At 35.8% G+C, this 16,622-nt stretch overlaps 1 protein-coding gene across 1 annotated transcript in view; it reads left to right on the top strand.

Annotated features, from left to right (window-relative positions):
• The window catches only part of LOC107041146 (somatomedin-B and thrombospondin type-1 domain-containing protein), a 37,128-nt gene extending 26,247 nt beyond the window's left edge, over window positions 1–10,881 (top strand). Inside the window, exons 4-5 of the mRNA XM_015261552.2 lie at window positions 8,291–8,367; window positions 9,980–10,881. Of these exons, the coding sequence (XP_015117038.1) occupies window positions 8,291–8,367; window positions 9,980–10,191 (289 nt within the window). The 3' untranslated portion in view covers window positions 10,192–10,881. The remainder of the gene's footprint in view (window positions 1–8,290; window positions 8,368–9,979) is intronic.
• The last annotated feature ends 5,741 nt before the right edge of the window (window positions 10,882–16,622 follow it).

Genomic DNA, 16,622 nt, shown 5'->3' with positions numbered 1-16,622 from the left:
CGGGAGTGCGCAAGGCTTTCGGTTGAATAATACAGGGTAAGACTGTGGTGCTAGAGAACACGGGAGAGAAAGTTAGCTGCGGAATGCTTGACGATCAGAGTAAAGTGGAGGAGATGATACAGGATGTAGATGTATCCTTCAACGTTGCACTCTGTGTTCTGTTGGGGATGGGAAGATTGAGGACTGAAAAGATGCACCAGGGGATGAAATAAATGGCCAGTGTACGTGAACCCCGAGTGCAGACATGATTTAGAATGTGGGGAGGGGTTATTTGGCTTNCCATTGGAGCCTGAGTTAATGAATATTTTACAATTATTTAAACTTTGAAAATCAGAAGTTGATTCGTTACTTTGGACTTTGGAAAAAATTTCAATTCAGGTATCTCGAAAACTATTATCGATAATAAAATCGTCAACTCGCCAAATGATCAATAAATTTCCACTTCAAATATCCCGACTACCTCAATCCAATCCCCTTTTCTTCCAGATTCTCTCGTCCAGAAAAAAATCCTCGAACTTTCCATCTGCTTCAGGTAAATAGACTGAGAACCCCGAGACAGGTGAGGTAGTTCGAAGGCAGAGGAGTCTTGAGAAGTTTTTGAAGAGAAAAGAAAAGTTTATGAGGAGTCAGGGCAAGTATAAAATTATAAACACAAAGTTGAAATGTTTTAAGAAGTTAAAGAGCCTCAGCTATTCCAACTTTTGTGAGACTGAGGGAAATAGTGGATGAGACGTTGGTATGCACCAGCTAGCGAAAAAATGTCAAGAGGGGAGCGAAGAAGAGGCAGAAGAAAAATGAAACGAAATTGAGGGTGATGAAATTGACGTTTATTACGAGTTCAACGAGGTGAAGAGGAGAATGAGGATGGGAGTAAAGCAGATATGACAATGTTGATAAAATTGAAACGTGAATAATACACCGGGATTCTCTATAGATATACCGTCGCGAAGGAAGGGGAGGGGGGGAGGAAGGGAGTGGGCAGGGACGAGAGTTGTTGGTATCCGCTTATGAAAACCCCAGGGGTTCAGAGTGCAAAGGAACTCGATGGAAATGCATCTTGCGTGAGAGATGAGATACCGGATGTGACAAACCATGAAGATCGAAGAATGAAATGAGGAGGCTGAATTCTGAGAGCAGACGGAATATTATGCTGTACGATCTGCTTCAATGTCGTTGACAATTGCGATCCTCGGATGGAGAATATGTTTTAAGACCGAGAGATTTTATCTTGCTGAGAGGGATGAATATTAGTGACTCGATATTCCATATCGCGGACAATTCAGGAGTTGCATCAACATTATTTTATGGAAATTTAATTATTCACACTATTAATAAAACTAATTAAACTGATTAATCTTGAAATTTTAAAAATCATTTGACCCAATTCATTGTCTATTTTATGGGATTAATTTAATTACTCAAACTATTTGAATATTTAGTTAAATGAAATAGGTTCAACGTAAAATATGAGAATCGAAAATTCATGTACTGTTAGGAAATAAATCTTGAATTTTTAAAAATTGAGACCATTGTTTTCAATTTTTAGTTCGCTGAAATTTCAGGATTATTTGGAAATTGAAGCTGTCATTGAAGATGGATTTTTTTTTTTAATTTCCATTAACCTACACTGAGAGAAAAACAAACACGTTGTCAAACAAGTCTTGTTTGGGCCAACAAAATCGCTAGTTGAAAATTGCCAAAAAAGAATTTGTTTGGTTCGAATTTAGAAGTCTCAAATATGAATAATTGTTCTGCTTTCGACAGCAACGAAATATTTGGCTCAAGAGGCGGATAATTTAGACCAGACAGTGCCTTTTCAGGATGAAAATATCTCATATAGAGGAAAATTTTCAACAAATATTTTATCCCTAAGTTATAAGATTGCTATCATATCATTATTATTGTTTCATTTAAGGGTTCATTTGTTGTCTGTGATTATTAGACCGACGAAACGAAAAACTACTATCCCTTGTTTCGCATAAAACAAAGATTTTTCGGGAGCAAAATACGTATGGGAGTATCGAATAACGAATGAGTAGTGCTAGAAATGCCATTTCCTGCGTGTACAGAGAATGCAATTTTTTTTTGACCCACTAAATCTATTTTTGCGACAAAAATTTTTCATTCCGGCTCACTCTCTCCATGTTTGGCGCAAATAAATCCCTTTTCGATACTTTTCAAAAGACGATTTTCTTAGCACAAGTGAGACTTGTTTAAGAACTTTGTCGTTTTTCTCTCAGGTCTTTCTATTAAATTTTACATACTCGTGGGTTTATAAAAAATCGTTCAATCATTTGACCCAGTTCATAGTCTACTTCGATCTGTTTCCTGGAGTTGATAGATCCCACTCGATAATGGAGTATCGCCAACACAAATGTAACACAATAAATTTGTTTGCAATCCCCTTCACTCGTCTGTTTGCCAGTCTCTTGAATGGCTGTACATACTCGTTGAATGTTAACCCAGTGATGTGCATTGACGATGTACGCATACCGTCTACTCACGTACTCCCCCCTCCCTCCCCCCGGCCATTGTTCAGTAACCAGGCTTGGCACTAGACACTCATACCCCGGATCCAGAGTGGCCCTCCTTTCAATGGTTTTCCAACTTCTCCTTTTGCACAAGAGAAAATGTCTCTTCTCTGCCGTGCAGACGATTACTTCCGGCATCAAATGCACGGCTTCCGGATGAAGAGTGCATCGTGCCGCGAAAAATGAGAGACACTTTGCGACGATGTTGAAGCGTTTTACGGGTGCGTCTCAATTTTTTTTTATTCATTTGCTTTCGAGGTTTCCGTCGGCTGTTTTATTTGATGCAAATTGATTGGATGGGCCTGTGCGTCACTCATGTGCATAGTTTTGCAAACATGGGATCGTCAGTCTGTCGATAAATTCTTGCTGACGCGACGCGTACAGCTTTGTCTAGACTATTTTTTCAGCTTGTAATCTAGTAAAGTGCTCAATTTGATGGGAAAACGTATTGAAATTTTTAAGGGAGTGGGGGGCATCAAACAGGAGAATCGCGGGGATTTACATGATATCTGGATTTTTTTTGATTAAATTTTTTTTATTTTTATTATTGAATTGAGTGGGTGAGGGGCTCTAATCCGCGAAAGCAAAATTTCTGCGGGAATTTAAATAAAAAACAGTTTTTAATCAAAATTCTTCACAATTTCAAGTATTTATCAAACAAAAGGAGAAGCAATCAATGCTTGTGCAAGAAAATCGAAGAAAAGAAGTCATTTTATATTTTTTTCTGATTTTACATTTTTCATCTTTTGCCTGAAATTAATAAAAAAAAGCCTTTAGGGCTGAACTATTTTCAATTTTGACTGAAACAATTCACAACTATTCCCCTCAACCCCTCTATTATTGACCTAGAGCAGCAAATCAAATTAAAATTTCCTCTGCATTCAGTAATTTCATTATTACAAAAAATATTAAACTGTTGGGCAATTGTAGGATTTCCTAAAAATATAAATTTCATCCACAAAATAAATGGAGAAGCATTTGATTTTTGTGGAGGAAAGTCGAAGAAAAGAAGTCATTTAATATTTTTTTCTGATTTTACATTTTTTATTTTTTGCTTGAAATTAATAAAAAAAGTCTTTAGGGATAAAATATTTTCAATTTTACCTGGAACAATTGTCAACTATTCCCCTCAACCCCTCTATTATTGACCTAGAGCAGCAAATCAAATTAAAATTTCCTCTGCATTCAGTAATTTCATTATTACAAAAAATATTAAACTGCTGGGCAATTGTAGGATTTCCTAAAAATATAAATTTCATCCACAAAATAAATGGAGAAGCATTTGATTTTTATGTAGGAAAATCGAAGAAAAGAAGTCATTTAATATTTTTTTCTGATTTTACATTTTTTATTTTTTGCCTAAAATTAATAAAAAAAGTCTTTAGGTATGAAATATTTTCAATTTTACCTGGAACAATTGTCAACTATTCCCCTCAACCCCTCTATTATTGACCTAGAGCAGCAAATCAAATTAAAATTTCCTCTGCATTCAGTAATTTCATTATTACAAAAAATATTAAACTGCTGGGCAATTGTAGGATTTCCTAAAAATCTAAATTTCATCCATAAAATAAATGTGCACGTGTCGATAAAAAGCACCCTGCTACTCTCAGAATATTGAACGGTTAAATAACCGTGCGCTTATTCAGCACGTCGAGAATGCCAGTAGTACAACAGCGAGATTGGTCGGACATGCTTTCTAAATTCGTTCCCACCAGAATGTCCACATTCGTGCACCCCACGTATCTAAATTGGATTATCGTTATCTGCCGGGACTCGATGGGTATTTACATCACTGGTTGTTATCGATAATCGAACTTGAAATTCTGAGAACTTAATTTCCTCGAAAAGTACATTAGCGACACAGCGGGATCGATGGGGGCGGTTTAGCTCCGCAAGCCGAGGATAAAAATCGACAATTTTCCCTTTTCTCCTTTTATCGATATTTTCATATTTTTCTTTTGCCTTTTCTCTCGTTTTTCATCCAGCGTTGTCATCGGCTATGGCTTTATGAAATGGAAACTCCAATACCCGGTGGAAACGATCAAGAAGATGAGATTTTTTTCAAGTTCAAAATAAGAAGACATTTTTAGAATGAAATTTTTTTCAAAAATTATTGCGATGGAATCAGTTGCTTTTCGCGTTTTTTAATGAAATTTTGTGAACGAATTCCATTGAGAGAATATTCTCGAGTAGATGAACATCATCATTTGATTAAATGAAGCAATGCCCATCAAATAAATCGGTAAAGGAAATTCTCCTCTGGTATAAGCAAAACTTGTTTTACCCATAATTTCGTATTTTTCTTTTGCCTTTTCTCTCCTTCTTCACCCAGACTTGTCATCAGCTACGGCTTTATGAAATGGAAACTCCAATACCCGGCGGAAATGCTCAAGAGGATGAGATTTTTCTCAAAAATTGTTGAGACGAAATGAGCTGTTTTTTTCAATTTTAAATTTTTTAATGAAATTTTCCAAACAAATTGCATTGAAAAAATATTCTTGAGTAGGAAAAGATAATTATATAATATAATGAAGCAGTATCATACATTTTTTTTCTAATTAAATATAAGAAAAAAAAACTAGAATGAAAAATTTTTTCAATTATTGAAACGAAATAAGTTTTTTGTTCGTGTTTTCAATTAAGTTTTAACAACAAATTTCACTGAAGATTTGTGAATAGGAAAGGATAATTATGCGATAAAATAAAGCAATATCCATCAAATAAATCGGCAGCGAAAATTCTCCTCTGGCATATGCCCCAGCACTCTTGTTTTTCCAATCCCTTTTAACTTTGAAAATCGATAACTCTTGGTGTATTACATCCGCAGGATTCCGATGATATACATGTTGAAGTGCACATGGCACTAGTGAATGAAAACGTCCACGGTACCTAACTCAAGCATTTTCGATATTACATCCATCCCGGGAATGAAAAATTCGTGAATATTAAAAAGTAGCAAAAGAAAAGTTCCGACATGCATCCTGAAAATTAAAGTGTTTTTTTTATCCTCTCTCTTTCTTTTCCATCCTCTTTCAATATTAAATCCATTCTCAAATGAAATTCACTACCAATAGAGCTCTCAGTAATCTACGGGAAATTTTTCCTGTACTTGATAGCTATGAATAAGCCCGTGAATCCTTTTCCACGTGGAAAAAGGGAGAAAGGGAAAATGCTGGATGGGATCCAGTGCGTCATGCTCTTTATGTATCTCTTCGGGAGAACATTTCGTTGTCAGAATTTTTATTATTAAAATTTGAATCTTGAGAATGCACTGATATCAGGGGGAGAATATGGAATTAATTCTTTGGAGTTGGTCGCACTTTTGTTGACTTTCATTAATGTTCATGTAATTCAGGGAAAATTCACTCTGAGAAAATGGGTGCCATTGTAACAATGATTTGAACATTACAAAAAAAATTATTTTAATATAAAATCCATTGAAAAAATGAAAAAAAATACAGAGGAAAAATCTGCAAGAATGAATTGCAATTCATCGTAAAATGGAAATTGAAAAAAAAATTATGGATGAGATTCAGTGTGTCATCTTCTTTATGTATCTCTTCGGGAGAATATTTCGTTGTCAGAATTTTTATTATTAAAATTTTGGAATTAATTCTTGGAGTTGGTCGCACTTTTGTTGACTTTCATTAATTTTTATGTAATTCAGGGGAATTTCACTCTAAGAAAATGGACGACATTGTAAAAATGATTTGAATATTACAAAAAAAATTATTTTAACCCGAAATCCCTTGAAAGAATGGTAGAAAAAATTGCAGAAGAAATTATTCTCACATGAAATCCCCCAAAAAGGGGTAAAAGTTGAAAAAAACTGTTCTCAATTCCCAAACGAGACATTAACCCCCTCCGCCCGGCAGTTCCTCAAAGAATGCTCGGACCACAATTTCCAATTCGTTCCGAAAACGCTTGATCCTTCAATTGAAACAAGTATACGATCTTGAAGCACCACCTCCACCAGTTTCCCCATTATATTCCCAGCAACCTACACGCCCCGAAGTTCTTCACCCCCTGGCAGTGCGAGCGAGAGGCCAGATATACCTCCGGCGGATCTCTATTGGGATTACGATTGCACTCGGTTCATATCTAAGTTTGCGAGCGTTCGAAAATAAACTTTCTGAGGGACTGAAGAATTCGCGCCAGCCGCCCCCTGTCCATTTTTCTTTGGCTCAGTTCTCTCCCCTCTATTTTATCATCATCGTAACTCCACTGCTCTTGCGGACGCCTAGAGATATACTATAACTTGGCTATAAAGCTTGGAAAAACTCATCCAAGACGAAGGGCAAGAGGCCATCGTGTCGATGGTTCCGTCAATCTCACGAGACGGTTCAGTTTTCGATTGAAAAGTTTCATTTATCAGGATTCAATTTATGGGAGATTTTTATCCCATGCATTTTTTCGTGCAAAAGTTATTGAAATAGATTATTTAAACTACAAGAACTTCATTGCACGAGAAAATCCACAATTTCTTGAGTTCTTTTATGTCATAAAAATTATTTAAAAATTGCCACCCCCTTTTAATTCAATTACAATTAGGTCATACCTCCCTAGACTTCGGAGGGAGTTGAGTCACTGTGAAGTACTACTTCCGCTCCGGTGACGAAAATAATTTGTTTGTCAATTTATTCACGACATTATTTTTTAAAAATGTTCATTTCTACCAAAATCGTGAAAACTCATTTCTGCTGACCACTAATTTCATTTCTCAAGACGCAAATTCTACGAGAGATGGCGTTGACGGAGCCGAGTTGTGACGTCACTCAGGCATTCATCTGAGGATTTTAAATTAATCACTATTCAATCATCATTGTTGTTAACGAAAAGACACGAATTGACGTTTTTTTAGCTGAGAAATTATTGGAAATAAGTTATCGACTGAAAGAATGAACGAATTTCATAAAATAATTATTAGACTCAACTCCATCAAAAGAATGAAGACATACACTGTTAGAAAAAAAAAGAAATTTCATCGACAGTTGACTACCAATTTTCAGGACAGTGACACTGAATGCGATTTAGGGGGAAAAAAAATTATGAAATTTCAGATTTCACTGAAAATTCAGTTAAATTGCAGAATTTTAAGGGGGAGGAAGACGAGCATTCCTTAATTTATTTGAATTTCCCATCTAATATGAATATTCAGTGTCAAATTCCATTGAATTTTCAGTGAAATCTGAAATTTCACGATTTTTCCCCCTAAATCGCATTCANATTATGAAATTTCAGATTTCACTGAAAATTCAGTTAAATTGCAGAATTTTAAGGGGGAGGAAGACGAGCATTCCTTAATTTATTTGAATTTCCCATCTAATATGAATATTCAGTGTCAAATTCCATTGAATTTTCAGTGAAATCTGAAATTTCACGATTTTTCCCCCTAAATCGCATTCAGTGTCACTGTCCTGAAAATTCAAGAATATATTTACCATTATTTTCTGGGATGAATCGTAAGGAATGCTCTTTGCGTAATTTCATATGTAATTTCATAAATCGCATAATTTTTTTCTGGTTTTCTATTCATTTTCAGGGAAAAATGGAACGGAAATTTGCAGTTTTGTTTCATTTTTCCACGAAATTCTGAATTTCCAATGACAAGATTTCCCGAAATTCCAGTGGAATTGCAACACGATAAAAATCTCCCGAATTTGACGCGGAAAATTCAGACAAAAATGTTCAGCAGTGTATTTGACTCGAATTCTTTCCGCCCAATTTCTCAAGGAAAATCATTCCCTCTGTTCCAGATACTGTGTGACATTCACCGTGACCAAGGCATCAAAAGCATGTGTCAAAGAATCCGGTCTCTCCGAGTTATCGGAAGGTAAGAATAAGAACAATGGAAAAGCAAAAAGAGAAAGCCTCCTAAGCCAGATAAAACTGTAGAATGGCGAAGATGGAACAAGATGTAGGAACATGAAATGCTGCTATCAAATGTTAGCTATCGGTCTCGTCATCGTTTCCCGTTTGAGAGCCCCAACCCTCTCCCATTGACATTACTTTTCTTTTTCATCCTCTTATCGCTTCGTTCGCCAATCGGAAAAATCGCTCCTCCCTCCCCTCCTCCCGGTGCGCGGCAATCGATGATGCCCGCAAAAAACGGCAGAATTTACGATATGAAATGGAGATGGACGTATGGTCCCGCGGATCGAATTAATCTAAATAAACGAGAGCAATTTGCATCGAGTGGAGTTACTGCAGTGGAGATCCGGCGTTACGAAATTGGCGGAAACCGGTTTGAATTTAGCTTGACTGACTGGAGGGATATATGGCCCTCTCGAGCCTGGGGAACCCTGGCCCCATACATATGCATGGGGTTCTAACGTTCTCATTTGTGTTACTGAGCGTAAGTAGTACGGACCGAGGCATCAGCCGCGTCAAATCGACTGTAAACGGTTCATCTATTTGCTGAGGCGGGGCACTGAGAATTTATGTCTTACATAATTTTATTTTATTTTTTGTTTTGTTTTATATATATTTTTCTCATCATTTTATTTTATGTTATGTTCATTTCATGTTCTTTCTTTCTCTATGTTCATATTTTTATGTTCACAATTTTTCTTTTTTTTTATGAAAAATTATATGCATAAAAAAACCTAGTGAATGCGTCGGAATTCTATTCGAATTTCTCTTTATGGACAATTTCTAATAGAAACTATTTGTAAAAGAATCAGGAAAATTAATTCTCTACCATTTTTCCTGTGGGAAGTCCTCGACATGAAATTTCTAATTTTTCTTCACTCTATTTTTTCTTTTCACTGAACAAAATTGAACAAGAATGGTATATCTGAATAGAATAACTTAAAAATTGAATTATTAATTCAGTAGTGAAGTGGTAAGCGGAGATAAGTCGACTTATCTCCCAGTTGAGTTTCTGAGGAATATTTCCAAATCTAAGGGAGATAGCGAAATTTTCGTAATTATATTAGTTGTAGCACTCAATCGGCTCCACAAAAAAGGTTATAACAAAAATTTCGCTATCTCCCTTAGATTCCGAGATATAGATTGAAAACTGGTCAATACTCAAAAGTGACTTATCTCCTTTTTCCACTTCGCTACTGAATTAATTCTATCCCAATACAAAAATTCTATCGATTATTTCTACCGAATCGTCTTCATTGAACATTTCTATTGAGCGAAACGTGCAGATAAGCCGCAGAATTCTCCAGCCAAGTTAGAAAATTCGTTGGGTTTTCTGAAATTTTTTCGTACGTGAAACCGCATGATCCCCACACTCTCTCTATTTTTCACCATCCTCCCCCTTCAGCTGTAATTCTTCATCTCGTCTCATCTCAAAACAATTCGAACAACAACTGCTCCGATACGACCGCGATCGCTCGCTCCTAATGACCCCCACAACCAGATTTCATCGCCAGTCCATCTCCATCAAGTTTCAAGACGACTTGTTCTAATGAGATTTTTTTTCCCCCCACCAGGCTCGCGGGTGTGTGTGCGCTGTCAGACCCAGGCGCTGCGTCGTGTTCTCGACTGGCGATGTGAAGGTGACGGTGGTACCGAGGCAATGATTACCAGATGGAGCATACTTTCTACACCCCACTGTCACGGAAAATGGCTTCGTACTAAAAAAACCGGACCCGAGTGTGATGCCTCATTGTGCCAGCCCAAGCCACATTTCATCTTTGTCTGAGGTGCATTCGACTCTCCCCATCCATTTTTATTCACCACCATCATCATTACTCTTCGAAAATACGAGAGTCCAATGATGCTCAAGTCAAGATGCTGAATCAAAAATTGGTGAACGCTTCCTGGCGACGCAAATCGTTTTGTTAATTCGGAAATTATCCAGAAATCGTTCATTTCAAAGAGTTCACTCAATGCTTTGTTCTAGAAATACAAATTCTCCAGAACGTTTCGTAATAAACAACATTTTCACGTTTAAATCGAAACGAGAAATGATTTATTTGAATTCAATAAATTTATTCACATTATGTGAATAGTATTTTTAAATATGAACAAATGTGTTGGCGATTGGAGTGGAGACTTCATTAGTTAGAATTAAAATCTTTTGGGATTAATGAAATTGTTTAAATTGCTTATTTTATATTAATGGAAATTTTTAGTTGAAAAAATTGTAATGTTTTGTTCGATTCAGATGCATCATTTCTCTGGCTGAATCATTTCAATTCCCTAATTCATGATATTTTAGTAAAATTCATTTAAAAACAATTTTGATTAATTGGAAATGATGTTAAGACGCGAAGACACATTGAATGATTAATAACAACAGGTATATTCGTAAGTTATTTTATAAATTGAGTCCACATATCAAAGAATGTATTTTTTAGCCAATAAGCAATAAAGTCATACATGTGGTAAATTCCATGAATTTTCATGTCCACCTCGTGCCTCCCGCATTCCCCATTGGAATCACTCATTTCTGGTTGACGTCCTTTCTTTGCTCGTTGGAGCGTTTTAGTTTTAATTGCCAACTTCCTGTACAGATCCGTTGCGCGTAATGGTTTCCGTCGAGCTTAAAAGCCCCAACCGGCATTTAACTTTGGCAGCGCGATTTTCACGAGCACCCAGTAATACGTCTTTATGCTGATGTTACCGGCAACCACAGCTTTGTATCAATAGTTGCGTGGGTCTTAATGGATTCCTTTGAGGGCTCGAGGCTTTTCGAAAAAGACGTTTGAGGATTTGGGTGAGTCTAAGTGGAAAACTTTGGTGAATCCATTTTTGTCATGTGAACTCCAAGAGGGGATTGATTGAATTGCGAGGATAGTGGTTGTGTTTGGAGCATTACTTCGATGAATAACGATTCTAGAGTCTCAATTTTATTAATTTCGGAATGTTCAAACGCATTTGTAGGGAGGAGATTCATCAAATTATTTTTTTTCATTTCTGCAAAAATTTAAACTCCGTAAAATTCATTTTTGTTATGGGAATTCCAGGGGAGGTACACAGCAACAACGAATGTCTGAATTTCACTCACCTTTTGTAGACATTTTTCAGACACTGAAAGTGATTATACGACGCGAAGTCGTAACAGTCAATTTCGCCTAAAGAATATTTAAAATTACAAAAGCGCAAAGTATAGGAAACGCGTTGAAATCATAAACGTAAAAACTTTTCTGTTACGAGCACCTGTGAATCGTCGTAAATTATAATTCACTTATTACCAAGAGGTGAACGTCATACCGTGTACGTCGCAACCTAAACGCCAACCCAGGGAGAGCTGGTTAACGAGTTTTTATAATGAGTTCGCGATCGGACTGACGGGCTTCCAGCACATGATTACAAGTGCGAAACTCGTCATGAAAGAATATTTCAAACACGTGGAGGAGTTTAATTGGTTCGGGGGGATAATTTTTCAATATTGTTCGCGAATTTCGATGGCTGTGACGAAGACTGAAAATTCATCGAAAAGTGTAATCAATTTTCCTGCATCATTCGGATATGCATGAATTTATTGGTAATCATGATCGCTGCGAGGCTGATGGAGGTCATCACCGTCGACTGCAGGCACGTTCACTGGGAAATGAATGACTAAAATTCGTAATAATTCATCTCATTACACGAAATTAATTTCTGATGTAATAAATCGAGATGATACACCGTTTACACTAGAACATTTGATACGAACAAATTGTATAAAATATTTCTAATTAAATATTGGAAAAATATTAACATCTTCTCCAATTGTTCATAAAAATGATGAAGTTTGTATCGCGATGATGAAGTGTTTGAGTCTGTGAAGTTGCTAAATTCCCTGATAATTAATCATACTTGATGACATCGTGAAGTGAATTTACAAAACACTGTCCGCAGATATTCCCCCGCAATGTCAGTACAATAATGCTGGTAAATGTCCAATTGCACTCTGAGAGCCCATCAGCTCGTCTCAAATTAAATAACTGAACCATTATTTCAGCATCTACCTGCACTGCTGCTAACACTGTTTTTGGTAACGAATAGCACTAACCAAATAGTTCTGAATGGACTTCTGCTGGGTTACAACATTCCTGGCAAATAGCTTTCGGTGTGAAACAATGATCATTGACGATGGGTTTTGTCGTTGGACAAATTGAATATGTGTTGGTGAGTGTCAGAAAATTTAAATGGGGATTCAAGCATTATCAATTCAGCTTTTTCTATTCAAGGGGAGACTACTACGAGTTTTTAAAGTCGTGGGAAATTGGAGGGAGATTTCTCATGAATTGTAGATCGATTTTATGTCTAAATAGTAATAATTAGGGCAACAAAATAATTGTTTATTGTTCGTTTGCTCTGCGGACGCTTAAAATGTTGAAAATAGTCCAGGGCCTCCAATTTTTGAGAGAGGTTTTTTTTCAACATTTTTTAACAAATGTGTACAATAACAATTACGAATTAGTTTTTTGAAAATCGACTCCTACACAGCTAATTTCGTTTTGTTTGATATAAAAATTTGTGTCATTCATGTAAAATAGGCAAAAAAATTATGCTTAAAATATTAAAAATATATTCTCGATTCTTTCAGAAATTTTTTCTGACTATTTCACACGAATGGTGCAATTCTTTATTAAAATAATTACAAAATTAGCTGGGTAGGAGTTGAATTTCAGAGAACTAATCCGTAATTGTTGTTGCACCATATTTTTTCAAAAATTTTACAAAAAAAAGGAACACTAGCTCGAAAATTGGCGGCCCTGGGCCATTTTTAATATTTTAACCGTTTACGAGGTAAGAGAACAATAAACAATTAGTTTTTTTGCACTAAATCATTTTTAGACATGTGTAATCGATCTTCAGTGTATGAGAAATCTCATTCCAATAGCCCGGGACATACAAAACTTATAGTAGTCTCCCCTTAATGAAAATTTATTTAAATGAAAAACAATTACATGAAGTAATAAATTAAGATGAAGGGATTATTATTTCCCCTTCCAATACTTAAAGAATGAATTAACTGATCTTTTCTGAAGAAAAATCATTTCAAAATAAATAAATTGCTATAACACTAGCCCGATAACGAAGGATAACAAAGAGTGGCTCATATTTGTTGCGATTCACTGGGCCGTACGAATAAATCGATTTTCTCACCTCTCCTGAACTTGAGATTGAACGCATCGAGCAGAACCCGTCAATTGGTCCACAATAACAGACCCACCCCCTCCTTTTTCTCGACAAAACACTTTTTCATTTTGCAATCACAATTTTATGTCCCCTCCTCTGTTTTGACTGTAAATTCATCTTCCATTTCCCGTAAATGAGATTTCCGCGTCATTTGGAGGAATTGATGGGTCCATAATTGTTTTTTAACATTTGGAGGGAAATCAAAATTAAATTCAGTAAAACTGAATATTGATGGGCTGCGCACCGTAGCCAGAGCATTGTTTCGGTAAATGGCCTAGTTGACGTTAAATCACATGCATAACGCAGTCCAGTCCTGGATTATTTTTCGACGTCCACAGGGATTAGACAAAAGAGATTGCATTGTGCTTTTAATAACAAAAAACAGCGTCAGGGGAGGCCTCTGCATCCCATTTTGTCCTCATCCCGGGTGCTCTATTATGGTTTCAGTATTTGATTTATTTTTTATGGGATTGAATCCAATGTCTGGGTCTGGGAATCCAATAGCCGGTGCTTTCGTCGGTCTAGTGTTTTTCGTGGGATTTATTCGTGTTTCAATCATACGGAATTGTGTTCTTTTCCGGGTGATTTTGTATCTTGGAAGTGCTTCAAACCCTCGAACATCTGCAGGGCTAGGCTGGCTTATTTCTCCGGTTTATTGAAATTCCGTATTTTTGAACACCAGGGAGACGACGTTTCCTCAACCTGCTTGAGCTTTCAATCAAAGCATGATTATTCTGTATCAAATTCCTCGGGTTTTTTGTTGAATAATAATTCAGGAATATATATATTTGAGTTGTTTTTCATTTTCATGGAGTGATATCTGAAATTTATAGTTTCCATTTAATTTTTAAACAAATTGTGAATTTTCCCGTACGAAATTCCCGGAAATTTCAGTGAAACAAATTTTTATGGAATGATTTAACTAAAATTCCACGGCATATTGAGGTAAATAAAAATTCAAAAATATATTTATTGGAGTTGTTTTCTATTTTCATAGAGTGATACCTGAAATTCATAGTTTCCATTCAATTTCTAATCAAACTGTGAATTTCTCAGTTAGAAATGCCCGGAAATTGCAGTGAAACAATTTTTTATGGAATAATTGAATTTATGGAATATATGATTTAATTTTATGGAATATATTAATTATTATATGTAATATACATAAATTATTGATTCAACTAAAATTCCGTGGAATGTTGAGTTAACTAAAAATCCAAAAAAATATTTGTTTGAATTGTTTTTCATTTTCATGGAACGAATCAACTAAAATCCACAGAAACTGCAAATAAATGCCATTCATTTTTCAGGAAGAGTTTCAGGAACAGTTTATCTGAATTAACTAAAGTTCAAGACAAATATCTTCGAATGTTCAGCAAAATATCAAGGGAAACGCAACGTGAATGTGCGATGCAAATTCACTGATTCATTCGTCATTACTTTTTATCATTGATTGGGGAGAAGTAAAACTCCCCGCAATTACAATGTGAATATCAAATTGCCCCCCCCCCCCCGCTCGAGTATGGCTAACGAATGTTCAACAGCAATTGATTAAAAACTCCCGATAATCGAATGAATATTTGAAAAAAATATCCGTCAATTCGCCCGACGGATTTCGTTTGAATAGCGAGCCAATACCAGAAATTTTTGTTGCTTACAAAATGGATACAATTTCATTATTCGCGTTTGTGTAATTCCACACGTAAATTGGAAAAGCTCCCTGAGAGGAAAAATCCGCCGGAAGCACACGAAACCACCGTCCGCTGCTATAAATCAATTTCCAAATGAATTTAAAAAAAAACGAAAACTTTCTGACAATCATGTGCCGACATATTCACACAGCCTGCCTTTGGCAATCATCACTTAATTAACTAATAATCACAATAGCGAACAATTCACGTGACGGGAGAAATGAGCAAATAGAGAAGCATAGCACGGAAGCGAGAAAATGAAAAAGATATTAAAGTTAAATAAAAGAGTTTTTCGTCTCAAGTTTCCGGGGAAGTATCGTTGTAAAAATTAAGATGGCGGACGGAGACCCGGGGTCAATAACGGATTATTGGCTTCCTGTATCCAGCGTCTCTATAGCTATCGTGAGATACTGCAGGACACGTGAAGAACCAGCGGGGTAAATTGTAACCGGAGAAAATAGAGGGAAAAATAATAGTGTCGTATTACCAGTACTTCATTTTGTCACCAGAAATTTAATATTGATAATTTCAGCGGGAAAAAAACACGGACGATGAAAATTATTCCACATAAAATGATAATAATGAAAATAATTGTTGATTAACATGGAAAAAAATGGGAAAAACATTAAAAATCGCGTATTAAATAATTATTATTTTTCCTCTAAAGAATGAAGCTAAATAAACCTTCGAAATGGCAATAATTACTATCGTGGATTGTCTATTTTACCCCACCAATTTATTTCAAATTACGGCTCAATAATTCAGAATAAATTGGGGGAATTTACTGAGTGGAATAATCAAGTGCATTTAATTTTTGATCATTTCCACAATGAGTATTTCCATACTTTGAAATATTAATCGCGGGGTGTTATCATTTATTTTTGGGGATACAGATGTCAATATTCGATCATTTATTTTATTCGGAGGTATATCTCCGTGGAATTATTTCCCATGAAAATTCTCTCCAATTATTGAATTACTGGGATATTATTCTCATGACAAGTCGGTAAATTTACCTAACGAACATCACAGAATCAAAAGCAAATTGGTCCATGAAGATTGCCTATTGTACCTCATCAATTTATTTCTCAAATTACTGTTTAACAATGCAAAAAAATTGGGGGAATTTACTGGGATATTTTTCCACTAAAATTGCTAATATTTTTCCCGCATTCAATGCATTTTTATACTTCACGAAAATATTCAAAAAACACGGGAAAATCACAAACACCGGTGCTGGGGGAGGCGAGGGTGATTTCATTTTTCGCGATTATCTCGGAAACTATGAGAAATAGAGCCTTAAAACCGA

The sequence above is a fragment of the Diachasma alloeum genome, unplaced genomic scaffold (genome assembly GCF_001412515.2).
Source record: "Diachasma alloeum isolate Michigan unplaced genomic scaffold, Dall2.0 Dall_scaffold_00358, whole genome shotgun sequence".
Classification (NCBI taxonomy): domain Eukaryota; kingdom Metazoa; phylum Arthropoda; class Insecta; order Hymenoptera; family Braconidae; genus Diachasma; species Diachasma alloeum.
Note: the sequence above shows the minus strand (reverse complement) of the source record. Positions and strands in the feature narration are given on the sequence as shown.